The sequence below is a fragment of the Arachis stenosperma genome, chromosome 3 (assembly GCF_014773155.1).
Source record: "Arachis stenosperma cultivar V10309 chromosome 3, arast.V10309.gnm1.PFL2, whole genome shotgun sequence".
Taxonomy (NCBI): Eukaryota; Viridiplantae; Streptophyta; class Magnoliopsida; order Fabales; family Fabaceae; genus Arachis; species Arachis stenosperma.
Window position 1 is genome coordinate 170,535,263 of NC_080379.1, and position 17,030 is coordinate 170,552,292.

Consider the following 17,030-nt stretch of genomic DNA (forward strand, 5'->3'; position numbering starts at 1 on the left):
TACTTTATATGAACGGACGATTTCACTCAATCTTTTTTTTTTGTCTTGTGCACGTAACAATTAAAGACTTTTAAATGGAATTTATATCTATAACAGATTAATTCTTAGTTTATCTTATCTAACTGAAAAAGAATGTGAATAACAAAAAATATTTAGATTACTGCCCTGAGGTTTTTATAGTAAAAAACAAATCATAAATGATGATTATTCTTTGAGCCAACTTACTATATATGAACAAAAGTATGATTATTTGAAGGTATTACATAACACTGAATAATTGGTCCAGGAGAAAAAAAAAAAAAAAAGGAGAAAGCCACAGTTTAATATTGGAACTGGAATAATTGATCTTTAATTTCTTAATCTGTGACTTTATGCTTCCATATATCTATCCATCTGTATGATTTTGCTGTCAAAATCCTATAGTTCGTTGTAAATTATAAATGATATGATCTTTGATATCTTTATACGAACAACATTACATATTTAACAAATATTATAATTTTTTGTTAGGCTAATAAAAAATTTACACTTATATTTATAAAAATTTTACGTACAAGAAGTATATATAATTTATATTTATACTTATCATATTTACTAAAATTTATATATATATAAATTAATATAATTTATATTCATATTTTTTAAAATTTATATTGATAAAATAATAATAAAAAATACTAAAAATTTACTAGCCAAAGAATATTTCATTTTATATCATGCATCATACTACTAACGGTTCAAAGCATAGATGACTGTCAAGTCATCCAAGATTTTCAAGATACCGAGTAATTAAAAAGAATGCAATCATTTAACGTTTGAAATTCGAAACATTAAACCTTTCTACCAAGGTAAAAAAAAAAATGAATAATAAAACTAAGATCACATTGTTGTAGCAAAGAGACTCATCACCATGTGTGTCTTTATTTTATTTTTCAAACTTTCTGTGATAAACGTAAAGAATATTTACTTTTCTTCTTTAGATTTAAAGCTAATGCATTTTTTTTAATTTGTAAGTGTCCTTCGATGTCTTCTATGAATGAAGTTTCATTTTAAATTAAAAAAAAAAAGGTTTTGGATGCAAATTGCTGCATGATACGTGTGTTGGTAGTAGTGGGCTGTACAGTAAGAAAAAGATGGGCGTTTTCTGAAACTAAAGTTCGAAGGATTAATAATGTTAACAAAGTAATCGAATGGGTGATTAGTGGTGGTCCTCTTTAATTCTTTATTACAATCTTCCAAACGTGCATGGAGTTTAGTGGAGAGATTATTAAATATATATATACAATATAGATTATAAATTTCATTCAAAGTTTTTTGAAATTTTTGTCTTAGAATTAATTAATATATATATAGGAGTCTAACACAATGTCAGAAAAAATAATATATGAAAAAGTATAGGAAGTTGATAGAATATTTGCATAATGTGTATAATGGAGATTTAGGGATGTCCGATGAGATATAACCATTAGTATTATATTTTTTCATCAATTTAAGCTCGTGAGATGAGTGGTATCATAACATGGTATCACAGCTCTAATTCTGAAAAGGTTAAGAGTTTAAAATCAGTTTAAACTTTTGAGATAAGTGGTCTCATGATATATATATTAGTAATGGCTAATCTAATTAATACTCGTCGCATTAATTTAATGATCTAAATAAAGCTCTAGCTCATAAAAAAATTAAAAAACTATTTTGCTAAAAGAATGCGTTTACACCAAAAATAAATTAAAAATCCTATGCATCTCATAAAAGAAATTGTTTATATAAAAGTCTTTGTTAATTAAATAAATTTTCATTCATTATTTATTATATTTTATATCAATAATTTAATTTATATTTAGGATTTAAAATTTAAAATATGTTATTTTTTCTTCTTATTTACCTTTAATATTAAATTAAATTTCTATGAGCATTGCATTTTTTTTCCTGAATAGCATTAGCATTTTCTTTAAAATATTAAAAAGGAAATGAGTTTAATTTTTGTTTTAGTGTATATGTTTTCTCTATTGATTAAAGTGGATTATTATTAAGAATAAGTATAGAGAATTAATTTTAATTAATTAATATTATCTAATTTTTATTGTAATTTTTTAAAAAATTCTCATCTTTTAGAGGATTAAGAAATGGATATTTAAAAATTAAAGTTTATTTATGATTCAAAATTTTTTAGATGATATTAATTAAAAAATGATTTCTTTAGTTAAACTCTTGGGATTAAATATTTAGGTAAAACAAACAATCTTAGATCAAAATATATAAAATTTTAAAAAATACATGGACAAAATTATATGTGAAGATTTTTGGGTGGACAAACATATATTTTAATCATTTAAAATACTCAATGTACACACAAAAGATTAGTAACGATGAACAAAAGTGACACGTCGTTAATGGCGTTCCATTTCTGTCAAATTTACTACCTATATAGCTATGTAAACATGACAAGGTAGACTATTTAGTGAGTTTTAAGTGAAAATTAGTTAATTTAAGAAATAAAAAAAGAAAATAAAAATCCCAAAGAGTATTAGGTGCCCTCATTTCTAAGAGGACGTTATTTCTTACCCCAATTACAAAGATTTGCAAAATCAAGAGATGAGAGGTGAAGCTGAGTCCAGGTTTGAGGGTAAAGCGAGACTACCATGATAAGAGAACAACTTTAGTGATATTGGTGGTTTTTCGTTAGAGATGTGACGAAAAGAAACAAGAATAAATACCCTTTTAATGGTAGCAAATGCTGCTATGGCATGGATGTTGTGCTGTTAAAGTCATGAATGATGGAAAATCTAAATAGATAATTTTTATGATGCCCTATTATAAGGTACGTGTACACTAACCGTTGTCTCTACTGTAAATAAAAATTTTAGTTTATATTAATTCATTTTTTTCTCTTTCATATTTGTGTGGAACAGAAATTAGATATGAGATGTGATTATTTTATTTAAGTTGATGAATTTAAAAATGAATATATAGAAAATGTCATTTTTTATGGACTTATTATACCAATTATAATCACAGAAGATAATGTAAATATTAGTAAAAAGAAAAATATAGATAACTCTAATGTAAAAGTTGTTAGACCAATTGTGGAGGTTCGAGAGGAATCAAACGAGAGAACATAAGATGAGAAAACATCACATTTAATTTAAAGTAAGTTAATGGGTAAATTCCTTACTCTTCCTTGTTTTTTTTTTATGTGGAACTAATTTCAACACTCCTCACACTTGTAACATTAACAATCACACTGCCGCAAAACACCGCAAACACAACGGGACACGCTGCTTGAATCACCTTTGCCGGGATAACCATCGGCTCTGATACCACTTGTTGTTGTGCCAACCGTAGAGAGCTCTCAATCACTGGGGAGACTTCCAAGAGGAATTAAGCGAGAGAACATAAGATGAGAAGACACCATATCCAACTCAAAACCTTAAGGTAGTAAGTTAATGAGCCTCTCGTCTTATAAACTCCTCACTCTTCCTTATTTTTTTTTTATGTGTGACTAATTTCAATACTCTTTACATTTGTAATATTAACAAAATTGATATTAAAATTAATTGTTAGGATGAATTTAGATATTAGTAATATAAGGACATTGATAATTGGTTTGTATATTGGTGAGAAAATGTTGATATTGGTGAGCTTGTTTCAAAAATTAGGACACCCAATATTTTTTGAGATTGTTATTTTTTTATATTTAAATTAGCTAATTTCTATCTAAGTCTTACTAAAGAGACCACTTTGCCACGCTACATAACTACGTAGACAGTAAATTTAATGGAAGTGGAGTCCTCCTAACAACGTATCACTTCTGTTCATCATTACTAATTGTTTATGTGTACATTGAGTATTTTGAATGATTAGAGTGAACATTTATCCATCCAAAAAATTTTCGTATATATTTTTCCCTTTTACTCATTTTTAAAAGTATATTATTAGGTAGCAATCAGAAAAATAAAAAAGTAAGTAATAATATTTAGGTAACTTAGTAGAAGGGATGGGGAAGTGGCATGATTGTGACGGGTAAAGCTTGTGGAGGTTTACAGCACACAGTGAAACACATGTACAATCTTGTTCATACCAAGTGTGATGCATGCCCTTTAGTTTTTGGAAGTGCGTGCTTCCATTCTCCATTATTGTGCAACTTAACTGTGAAAATATCATTCCGTAAGATTTTCAGTAACACATGGCGTTGATAAATATGGCTCCTTCCTTATTATTGCATAGGACTGTCCTTTTTATAAACTAAAGATATAAAAATAAAGGAGACCAAAAGAGAATATCAAAGTGTATGCATAGAAGTTAAAAAAAAAAGAAGAAAAAAACAAAAGATAAAGTCGTAGCATTTTCTTGAAATACCATATATGTGGACATTAGTGGTTGAGTTCAATCCTTACTAAATGGTGATAAAAATCTCTCAATTTCATCATGTCTTTAAAAAATTGCAAACAAAAGGAATAATGTTCCAACAATGTGAAAACAAAATAACATGTGGCTCTTAATTCACTCTGTTTATGACTTTAACTTGTGGTAGTAGCTAGGTCGTCACGGGTTGCAAATAGTTATTACTATGTTCATTATTATTGCACAACATTATTAGGCTTTCAAGATTATGTACTATAATTAAAAAAAAATTGATAAAAAAATTTAAAGTTTATTTCTGAGAAACTAAAATAGATATAGTCACTTGAAAAGGTGGGTTAATTTTTTTTGTCTATAGAAATGAAATGAATGATATACTAAAATATTATAATTTTTGAAGTTTTTTAAATTGCAAAAAGTACATAAATTAAAAAGTCCGTTTTTGTATTTTAAATTTTTTAATTTTTTTAACACATAAATTAGACAGTCTAATTTAAAAAATTAAAAAATCTAATTTTTGAACTTTAAAAAAATTAAATTGTCTAATTTCTGTATTTTTTAAAAATAAAAAATTTGATTTTTTTATCCCAAATTAAACAGTACCATATTTGAGATTAATATCTCAACACTCTATAATTTTTAAAAAATATTATTATCAATCCAATATCAAAAATTAAAAACGACAATAAAACCGAATATAGTAAAATAATAAAAAATGGTATAAATTTTGTTGTCTTGTATTAAAACTTAAAAGTATAAAATAATAATTAATTTAAAATATTTTAGTTTCTAAAGAGACCAAATTATAAAATAAAAATATCAGGTGGAACAGGAATCGGATTGTATGTTTAGACTCGTGTATAGAATTGCACACATTGAGCGTGTTATATATAGAGATGGTTGACCGTTGACTTTGATAACTTTAGTGGTAACACCGGGAAGTGGAAACTTTATACGACTGTGTCGGGGGACTCAGCAAATCTTAGTTACTGAGTCAATAGATCATCTTTCTTGATTCTGCCTCTAAAGCAACCAGCAGAGCTACCACACCCTATACATCCTAAGCTTCTTGTAGCTTCCCATCTATAGTATATAATTTCAATAATTGAGTCGTGAACATTATAAATTCCTTCCTCTTTTTATAGCTAGGTTACGGGGTATCATTACCATAATAACCTCTTAATGAACTCTTCAAAGAAAATATGGTAATAATTTTGAGGATAAAAAGAAGGGTAGATCATAGATGTATGTGGGTGTGGTGTGATTCTGACATAAAGTGTGGGGGAAGTTGTTGTTAATTAGACATGAGAGAATATTGTACACGTCATAACTCATAATATAAGCCCAAAGTGGTTGCCAACTTAACTATGGTTAAGCTCCTTAACCACACATCCTTAACCTCTACTCAAAGGCCACACTATATATACATGCTGTAGCCCCATGACACACGTCCATCTCTCACATTAATCATTATTATTCACTCTTTCTAGCTACCTCTTCTAATCCATAATTAACCCAAGTTTTAATTATTTTAATCTCATTATGCTCAAGTCCAAGCCAACAACACTTCTTCTCATAACACTCGCTTCTTCGTTATTCTTATTCCAAAGCTCACTCTCTTCTTTCTCTTTCTTACTCTTCACTCTCTTACTCTTCGCTCTTTCTCTTAACTACTGGCTTGTCCCCGGAGGTTTTGCATGGAGGAACCACAGAGACCTCTCTGGTCCCATGGGTTGGCCCTTGTTGGGTTCTCTACCTCAAATGGGTTCCTTGGCACACGCAAAACTCGCTTCCATGGCTACAAACTTGAAGGCGAAGAGGCTCATGGCGTTCAGTCTTGGCTCCACACCGGTTATCATAAGCAGTCATCCTGAAACCGCAAGGGAGATTCTCTTCGGTTCTTCATTCTCCGATCGACCAATCAAAACTTCTGCAAAAACCCTAATGTTCGAGCGCGCCATTGGTTTCGCCCCTTCCGGAACCTACTGGCGCCACCTGAGAAGAATCGCCGCTTTCCACATGTTCTCTCCTAAAAATATTCAGAGCTTGGAGAATCTGCGGCATCGCCTGGCTTCTGAGATGGCGGTGAAAGCAATGGGGATGATGGAGGAGAAAGGGTTTGTGGAAGTTCGTAGTGTGTTTCAGGAAGGCTCTCTGAGCAACATTCTGGAGAGTGTGTTTGGTTCTTCTTCTTCGTTGATTAGTGAGGAGTTAGGAGATATGGTGAAAGAAGGGTATGAATTAATCCATATGTTTAACTTGGAAGATTATTTTCCATTGTTGAAGTTTGTGGACTTTTATGGTGTGAAGAGAAGGTGTCACAGATTGGCCAGTAAGGTTAAAAGTGTGGTTGGTAACATTGTGGATCAAAGAAAAAAATGTTCCCAATCGTTGCTTCGAAACAATCACGATTTTCTTAGCACTTTGCTTTCACTGCCTAATAAGGAAGAAAGCTTAGCTGATTCGGATATGGTCGCTATTCTTTGGGTAAGTTTTATTAACAGTAAAAACTCACTTGCAGTCGACTTCACGTGAAGTTGATAGTTGTCGCTAAATAAAAATTTAGTAATATTATTTAACAAATCTTAATTATCAACTTTATGTGAAATCCACTCTATCTAAATTTTTACTTAATTTGAATATAATCAACAATGATTGATTGACATTATTTATTTAAAATTTTGAATTTGGTGCAGGAAATGATATTTAGAGGAACAGACACAGTGGCCATATTACTGGAATGGATCATGGCAAGGATGGTACTTCACCAGGACATACAAATGAAAGCCCGCCAAGAGATTGACACGTGTGTTGGCCAAAATCGTCACGTGCAAGACTCCCACATTCCCAACCTCCCTTACCTTCAGGCCATAGTCAAAGAGGTACTCCGCTTGCACCCGCCGGGCCCATTGCTATCATGGGCCCGCCTAGCTGTTCACGATGTCCACGTGGACAAAGTCTTTGTGCCAGCTGGCACAACCGCAATGGTTAACATGTGGGCTATATCGCATGACTCTTCTATATGGGAAGAGCCTTGGGCTTTCAAGCCCGAACGATTCTTGAAGGAAGATATATCCATTATGGGCTCAGACTTGAGGCTAGCGCCGTTTGGTGCAGGGCGTAGGGTGTGCCCGGGGAGAGCGTTGGGCTTAGCCACTGTCCATATCTGGCTTGCACGGCTTCTCCACCATTTCGTGTGGCTTCCCACGGCACAACCCGTGGATCTTTCCGAAAATCTCAGGCTTTCTCTCGAGATGAAGACACCTTTGCGTTGCCGACTAGTTCCTAGACATAACTACGTAAGCCCTTAAGCCCAAATGTGCACAAATTGGAATCTATTATAGCTTGTCATGTTATTCCATATTCATCTCTCTTAAAAATATTTCTATCTGGTTATGAAACTCATGTCTAAGTTTTATCCTCTATTTTCACCTAGCTATTATTAGATTATTAGATACATGACCCCGACCTAGCTAGCTAATATAAGTTAATCTTTAGTATTTGAATAAGGTGGAAATTCAAGTGCAGTCGACACGTGAAGTTGATCACTGAGAGTCATTAGATGATTTGATTGATTTGACTAAATTTTTATCTAACAATTCTCAACTATTAACTTTACGTGAAGTTGACTGCAACTGAGTTTTTACCTTTGAATAAATATGCGAGTTTGGCGAAATTAATGTACGGATTAAGAGAAGAGATTACGTGTCCCTTTAAACTTGTAAAATGTAAATTACTGTATGCAATGAAGTTGTTCTCTAGTTTCTTCAATAATATATGATCTTTCTCCTCTCGATTTTTTTTCTCGTTAATTACTCACACAACAAAAGTACAAAGATTAGTACAAGTTGCGAGATCGCAAGGCGTTTATCAAAGTACACAACGGAAAGCAATATAGACGTAACTGTCCACATGCACAAGATATCATTAATTATATATATGTAAAAACTGTATTTTACAGGTTTATTCTATTAATATTTGTGTGCCAGAAATTATTCAAAGATGAATGTAAGTTATGTCTGTAAAATTTGAAAATTAAATAAAAGTAGTTGAAACTTTAAACTTGACTGTTAGTTCTACTTAATTTCATATATATTTATATATATTCTCAATTTCACATGAATATATATAGGCATGCATGACATATTGTGGATTGCATCAACCACGTCATATATTGGGATAAACATCTAAGAATATAAGGTGATGGAATCAAAATCTTTTCCACGCATACATGTATAAAAGAGAATAGTTTTTTGTGGATAGATAATGAGCTGATGAAGGGAGAAAAAAGAACGAAAAAAGCAATATCTACTATCTAGTACTTAGTTTTTTGTTTGAGATATATGTCCCACCACCACTAATATAATTCGATATACGCTTGTTAATATAAGCTTTAATTTATGAAAACCAAATCAACTGTATGTTACTGGTTCTCATTATATTTAGTTGTTTTCATGCGTTTGTACGTGACTGCTAAAAGCACTGAATTATTTAAATCCTTGTCTTTGAATAATAATATTTAAAAGATAATAAAAAATTAATTTAAACAGTCTAAAATTATATTATTTAATATCCATTAATTACTATTTGAATAATTGTACCATTTTAGATATAATAAATATGTAATTACAGATATTATATATATAAAATTTTATCTATGAAAGTAACTTTATATATTATTTTTCTAATATTTTTTTTTGTCATAGTCTGGATTAGCAAAATTTTTTTGGAGTGAAGTTTTGAGCACTGTTGTTCATGTCTTGAACTAGACATCATGTATTTTTTTGTAATTTGAAGTGCCAAAAGAGGTATAATCAGATAAAGATATTTCTTATGATCATTTAAGAGTCTTTGAATGCAAAGCTTTTGTTCACATTCCAAAAGATAAGATATCCAAGTTTAATGTAAAGACTAGGCAATATATTTTTATTGGCTATGCATGACATGGATGAGTTTGGTTACAGATTTTATGATCCTGTTAATGAGAAGATGATTCAAATTAGAAATATTGTCTTTGCTGAAGATTAAACATTAAAGGATATGGATAATGAAGAGAAGCCAATGGTTCAGCCTAATAATGATTTTTCTGACTTGGATATTACTCCTTCTATGCCTATAGTAAAAGACGGTAGAGTTGAAATTCAACATAATAAGCATGATACAGGTGGAGGTAAAGATAAAACAGTTGATTTGATGCTTGTTGAAGTTGGTGATGATGATCATGATGAACAGTCAACTTTAAAAATTCCTGTAAATATACTCAAAAGGTCCACAAGAGAAAGGAAGTCTTCATTAATGTATTTTTCACGTGAGTTTGTTTTGTTGACTGATGGGAGAGAACCTGAATATTTCGGAGAGGCTGTTAAAGATGGAAGCATGCTTAAAACTATGCAAGAAGAAATGAAGTCCTTACTTGAGAATGATACCTATGAGTTGGTGAAGCTACATAAGGGTGTGAGAGTTTTGAAGAACAAATGGTATTCATAATAAAAAATAAAGAACACAATTCTAAGTCTTGGTATAAAGTTAGATTAGTTATTAAGGGATTTAGTTAGAAAAAAGATGTTGATTATGAGAAGATTTTTTCTCCTATTATGAGGATGTCATTCATTCGTACGTTGTATTTGTATTAGTAGTTTCTCTTGATTTGGAGATTGAGTAAATAGATGTAAATACAATTTTTTTCATGATAATTTGGACAAAAAAATCTACATAGAGTTATCAGAGGACTTTATTGCTAAAGAAAAAGAAGGATTTGCGTACAAGTTTAAGAAGAGTCTTTATAGATTGAAGCAAGCTTCAAGACAATGGTACAAGAAGTTTGAATCTGTTATGGATGAGCATGGTTATCGTAAGACAACTTCAAATTATTGTGTATTTGTGCGAAAATTATCTGATGGTGATTTTATCATTTTTTTGCTTTATGTGGATGATATTTTAATTATTAGTAAGAATGCTTTGAGAATTAATGAGTTGAAAAAACAGTTGAGCAAGTTCTTTGCTATGAAGAACTTGGGTCCTGCCAAACATATTTTGGGCATGACTATTACTTGTTATATAGATTCTAAAAAGCTTTATTATTTGTCACAGAAAAAGTACATAAAGAAGGTGCTTCAAAGATTGGCATGAATGATTCCAAATGTGTTGCTAGTTCTTTTGATCCTCATTTTAAGTTGAGTACCAAGTAGTATCCAATAACGGATGAAGAGAAACAAGCAATGGATGAAATTTCTTATGCTTCAGCTGTTGGAAGCTTGATGTATGATATGATGTGCACTAGATCAGACATTACTCATGCGGTTAGTACTGTGAGTCGTTTCCTGTCTAATTCAGGTCAAGAACATTAAAATGCTGTTAAATGGATTATGAGATATCTCAAAAGTACAACTAACTTGAGTTTGAGTTTTGGTATGAAAAATCTTTACTAGTTGGCTTTACTAATGCAAACATGGCAGGAGATGTTGATTCTCGAAAATCTACTTCAGATTATTTGGTCAAATTTGCAGGAAAAGCTATTTCATGGCAATCAAGGCTATAAAAGTGTGTTGCACTTTCTACTACAAAGACATAATTTATTGCAGCAACTGAAGCATGTAAAGAGTTGTTGTGGATGAAGAAGTTTCTTTGAGAGCTTGGTTTCAAGCAAGACCATTATGTGTTGTTGTGTGATAGTCAAAGTACTATTCATCTCGTTAAGAATTTTACTTTTCATGCAAGATCTAAACATATCGATGTTAGGTATCATTAGATACGAGAGGTGTTAAATTCCAAGTTGTTAGAACTTGAAAAAATTCACACTGATGATAATAGTGCTGATATGATGACAAAAGCATTGTCAAGAGATAAGTTTGAAATATGTTGTTTGATCGCCGGGATGGCGAGCCCCTCCACCTAGTCGAGAAGAGAGAGATTTGTTAAGTTTTTTCTTTCTTTTGTGAGGTCCAAACCCAATTTTTTGGAGTATTTCTTTGCACCCATTGTATCACAACCCTAATCAGATTTTTTGGGTCATTGAGAGTGAGAGAGAGCAGCCATCAAAGTGAGAGAGAAGAGGAAAAACAAAATTTTTATTTTTGTGTAGAGCATTAGATTTAAAACGGCAGTTTCTCATTCTTTCATCGTTGGATCGGCCCTGAAATTTGAACTACAGTTTCGTCTCATCTTATTCTTTATTCTGAACGATGGAGATTTTAATTGGAGTTCTAAAGCAGAAGAAATTTACTTCAAACAACAGCTCTATTATTGGGTATTTTTTATCTTCTTGTTATTCATATGTAAGCTTTGGTATTTTAGTGTTTAAGTTAATTGTATACACAATTTGTACTTTATTTAAAACTCTCTTGCATTTTATATTTAATTATAGTATAATTATTTTTTAAGTTTTGGTGACTCATGATTATTACTTCTTACTAAAAAAAATTTACGTTAAAATATTGATATATTTTTATTATTACTTTAATTAATATATTTACTTCTTTATACTATTTTATTATGTTGTGAATATTTTCATATTATTATATTTTTATTATTACTTTAATTAATATATTTACTTCTTTATGCTATCTTATTATGTTGTGAATACTTTCATTTTATTTTTGTATTGAATATTTGTATTAATTCAGCTGTATGACCCTTTCAACTCCATAACATAAGTTCCAAGGATAACAAAATTATGAAATAAAAGATTCTGCCATTGCCAAAATAATGATAGGCAAAGTATATCACGCCACACGCCCACATCGTCTACATCAAAGAATTCAATCATCACGATGAGTCGATGAATTTTTTATCCAAGACCTAAACTTGACTACTAATTATTCTGTGAATAATCTTCATCTTTTTCCATTTGCAAGTTGGTTGTAATTTTATGCTTATTTGTTTCCAAAAATAAATTTCAACTTTTCTTATTAAATTTAATTAATATCTTTAGTTAAAAATAGCACATTTTTTGCCCTGCATTTTTTCCACAAAAAAAAGTGAAGGAAATACTTTGTTTACAAAAATTAACACAAAGAATATCAATGTATAAAATGTGTACATAATTTTTTTTATAAAGTATGTTTATTTTTAGAAAATAATTAAGTTTTGAATTAAAACTTAGTGATTTCTTCATATTTATCGTGAGTGAAGTAATAGAGTCACTCATGAAAAATTATGTTTTATTGACAAAATTATCCATGTGAGTATGTATATATAGTAATGCACTATATATTGAAAAATAACAGTAAATCCAGAAAATATGTTTTTATGTTAATAGTTAATATAAATTAGTTTGCTGAGTTACGTTCAATATAATGTCCCATTTATATAAATACAAACAACTTATTAAATAAGAAAAAGTACGAGAAGCTAATAGAATATTTGTATAATGTGTACAATGAAGGTTTATGGAGTATTAGAGATATAATCATTAATATTACCTTTTTTCATCAGTTGAAGTTTTTGGGATGGTTATTCTAGATAGTATAAGAGATGTTTATTTTGTAACTCAATAGCTCATTGTACATATATTGTACAAATAGTTCATTATCTCTCTAGCAGGACTCATTAAATAAATATAAAAAGCCTTTGCTAAGCCAATGAGATCCAATGAGATCATGCATATGTGCTAAGCAATAACTTAATGGCGAAGAACAGACATTCATAGATTTTGATCTCGTCTTTAATTCTCTTCCATGTCGCCCTTTAATTAGTGGAATTTTTGTAATCCCATGATGTCTATTTTTCAAAATAAAAGCGCCATTTGTATAAAAAAAAATCGGCAACTAAATCCACGATTTTATATTTATGTATAAATATAAATAATATTTAACTCATTTTTAACGTATATTTTATATTTATAGTTAATTTTTTTATATATGACATATTTGTTTTTAAGATTACAAACTCTTTTAAGTTGTACGTGGAGAGTGTAATGCATCTTAAGATTGACAAAATGATCATTAGAGTATAGTTGATGCTTAATTTTGTGAAAAACTTGGTTCTCTAAAAAATTATTGAAAAGTAGTATTTAATTATGGGAAATGCTAAGGGGACAATGATTTTATTGAACAATATGAACAACTACCAATCAAATAAAAACACACTACACCTCCAAATTAACTTTCTAAATTTTAATATTAAAATAACTATACATACACTAGTAAAATAAACATCCGATATATCTATTATTTACATTGTTTAATATTTTCATTGTTCACCTATACTTTTCCTTTAATTATTACACTAAAGATATATTAGTTTAAGGCATGCCCCCAAAGTTTTGGCTTTAATTTTCTAATCCAAATGAAATGTTTCTTTTATAGTACAGTCTTACAGCATGAAAGGCAAAACCCTTTGTTCCTTTTGAAGCACAAACATACTCATACTTCCAATAATCATATTAATGCTCCACAAATCTATTGTCTTATTGAATTGGGTCCCCACGTTGCATCACTAAAAGTTAACCGTTTCTTTCAGGCGTGTTTATGTACCATTAATTCTATCCATCATATTGTATATGCGAACTCACATACAAAAGATTCTACATTATCCTTTCACACAGGGAATGTTAATTAATTTTCTTATAAATATATTAGAAGAAGAATGCTAGAGAGTAATAGAAATTTATTATTTTTAATTATTAATTAATTATTAATGTTTAAAAATATAAAATAAAGTATATTATTAAATTATTAAACTAAAAAAATTAAATTAAAAAATTTAAATTAAAAAATAACCAAAATAATAATGATGATCTTTAACATTTCTCATACACCATATTAAAAACTGACCTTATTATTTAATTTGTATTCTTTAATTTTATCTGCATGTATTGTTGCATTCAAATAATGCGCTCGAGGTACGTAGCATGCATATACAGTGATATCAGTCCAAGTGAATATGACATCAGTTGCATAAGAGCATATTATATATATAATTTTAAATCATTATTGAATCCATTAATTCTAAACAAATTAAGGAAGGTGGATTGATTGTCAATTACAAAAGAATCATCAGAATATAAAATTATATGTTCTAATTGAAAAAGGTTAAGTAATTAACAGTTTTTCGTCATAGCTAATATTACTATTTTCATTTTTTTTTCACAAAAAAAGAGAGATAATATTTGGCAAGTTGATTTTATTTTTTTTTTGGGTTATATTTGGCGGTAAAAATTCTGTTCAACAAGTAGAATACATTAGCTGTTCACTCTCAAGTTGGACAATAAAGATGAAAAAAAATAATCACTCATTCTTAAAATCAGCATTTTTAAAATTAAATAATCGGACAAAAAGGAAAATTTTTTTATAATTGAATTCTCCACAACTACAAAACTCCTTAGTAAGAATGAGATTATTCCATCTTAACATCTTTTAAGATATTGAGAGAATTTGCTCTTTAAAAAGCACAATACAATAAAAATTATAAGTTGTGTTTGGAGTCGGTGATGTGTAGCAAAAAATATAGCCAGATCCTAAATGAATAAAAGTCTACCCAAAAGAGTTGGCATCATCTACACTTATTCGATTTCATAGAGATTGGGTACAACAACAAGCAGCTCACCTCTACTTCTCTGAACAAATAACTAACTCCAAAGATATCTTTCATTTATCTAAAGAGAATATCTCAATAACTTTTTTAGAAAAAGACAACGGTCATCCACCATCAAAGGTAAAACTACTCTAAAAGGTGGTTATCTACTCTACTATAAATACACTGGTACTCTTAGGTTTATTCAGGACTCAATCTACTAAAAACCTGCTTTAAACCCTTGCTAATTTAAGCATTGAAGTCCATTGGAGGTACCACCCCCACCTCCTCACAAGGAACTTAGATGGCAGCACTTCGGCACTAATAGAAGTCGGACGCTACTTCAAAAGGAGTCTGGACCTCACATTCAGGTCCAAAAACAACCCTGTTTTAGATAGGGGGTTTTAACGAGGCACCATAGCAAGAACTAAGAATTACTGATAAAGAAAACTATTAGTAGCAACACAACTTATGTAAATCATTTTCTCATTAATGATATTTCATTTTTCTACTAATTTTTCACTAAAACACACACTAATTTTTCACTAAAACACACTAATTTAACAAGGTCCAAATTAGTGTAAAAAAATATATAAGCAGATCGTGATCATACCTCATTAAAACTTAAAACCGACTACTTAAAGTCAGAGCGAAGCTAACTAAGGGAAGCATACAGTCCTGACCCTACAAGAAAGATCAATGTCGCGACCGACATACTTTGACTGACATCTTCAACAACTTAACAAAATCAGTATCAAAACATTATCAAGTGACTTAACGAAAATATTTACTAAGTCACAAAAACACTATAGAAACAACTATGCCAACTAAAGACAATCTAAAAAAAGATGTTAAAAAGACATTTGTACAAAAAACCACCAAAAATCAGAGTAGTGGGAAAAGGTTTTTTGAGCAAAGTATCAAAGGGAAGAAATAAAGTATCCAAACTACAACTATTACAAAGTAAATTGTTCACAAAAACCCACAAGTCGAGCCATCCAAATTCTGAAAATTGAAATTAAGTTGGATGAGTCTGCTCACTGAAAGTCATATTGGAGGTATCTTCGGGCTACACAGAGGAAGTCGGGAGAGCTTCAGGCTGAGAGGGAATAAGCTCGTTTTCTATCCGAGTCGGAAATCTCTAAGAAGCTCCCTCAACTCGGACATCCGAAGTCTTTGGGTCAGACATATGAGTGCCTTCATCGTCTTTAGGCGCGGGGACAATCTTTACATCAACCACGATCATGTCAAGGCTAATGAGAGGAAGGTCTACCTCGGAAGCTATAACTCGAAACTGGGCTTTCAGATTCTCAACTAACTCATTCATTCCTTGAGCTATAGTCTCTTCCAAGTCTGTATACCTCTCCCTTGACTTGGCTACCTCATCTACCAAATTCAGCTTTTCTCCAAATACTCTAGTATAACTCTCCTCAACCTTCTTCTTTAAGCCATCTGCTATGGCACAAGCGGTTTCAGATTGCTTCACCCTCTCTCGAGCCTTGGTAAGGTCGGAAACAAGTGCCTCTTTTTCACCCTTCTACTCCTTTTTTTACTACCTCAAAGACGCCACTTCAACTTGCAGGTCGGCCATAGTGCACTGAGTGGCGCCAAGGGGAGTCTTCTCTAATTCCCTTAGCAAAGCCAAGCATACCCCGGCCGTTCAAATTCCACCTCAGGCAAGTACTTAAAGATGGTTCTTTACGGAAACATCATTCATACTAATAAAGCTATGTAGAAGGATGTGTTTCTCAAAAAATTATATACCATTAAAGCTCGGTTCATAAACGCTTCTTGACTCAGAAGTCTTTATGTTTTTTAGACTTAGGCTCGAGAAAAGGAGGCACAAGGAAAATTGTTTGATTACCATAATTAAAGGGAGGAGTGAGAGGACGAGGAGTTGGATCGGGAGTAACCTTAAGGGAGACAGAGGCACTTGAGTCCGACTTGAATAGCTCGAGCAACAACATTCTTCCTAACAGAATGAAGACTTTTCATGGCAGCCGACTTCCCAATCATTTTTTCTGCACGATATCAAAGTCGGATCACATTAGGCTACAAAACAATCAATAAAATTGTATCTACAAAATGAAAAGAATGCTATCTAGCTCAGATTGAATTTGGCTCAAATTTCTTAAATATTTCTTGATGTCCATATTTGG

General features: G+C 30.8%; 1 protein-coding gene across 1 annotated transcript; it reads left to right on the forward strand.

Moving 5' to 3' along the window:
* Window positions 1-5,823: 5,823 nt before the first annotated feature.
* On the forward strand, window positions 5,824-8,163 carry LOC130970598 (cytochrome P450 78A5-like). Its single transcript, XM_057896725.1, has 2 exons — window positions 5,824-6,846; window positions 7,056-8,163. The coding sequence occupies exons 1-2, from the start codon at window positions 5,902-5,904 to the stop codon at window positions 7,668-7,670; spliced, it is 1,560 nt and encodes a 519-aa protein (XP_057752708.1). The 5' UTR covers window positions 5,824-5,901; the 3' UTR covers window positions 7,671-8,163.
* The last annotated feature ends 8,867 nt before the right edge of the window (window positions 8,164-17,030 follow it).

Coding starts and splice junctions, on each gene's coding strand:
- LOC130970598 (XM_057896725.1), top strand. CDS start 5,902: ATGCTCAAGTCCAAGCCAACAACACTTCTTCTCATAACACTCGCTTCT. Junction 6,847..7,055: donor ATATGGTCGCTATTCTTTGG/GTAAGTTTTATT, acceptor AATTTGGTGCAG/GAAATGATATTTAGAGGAAC.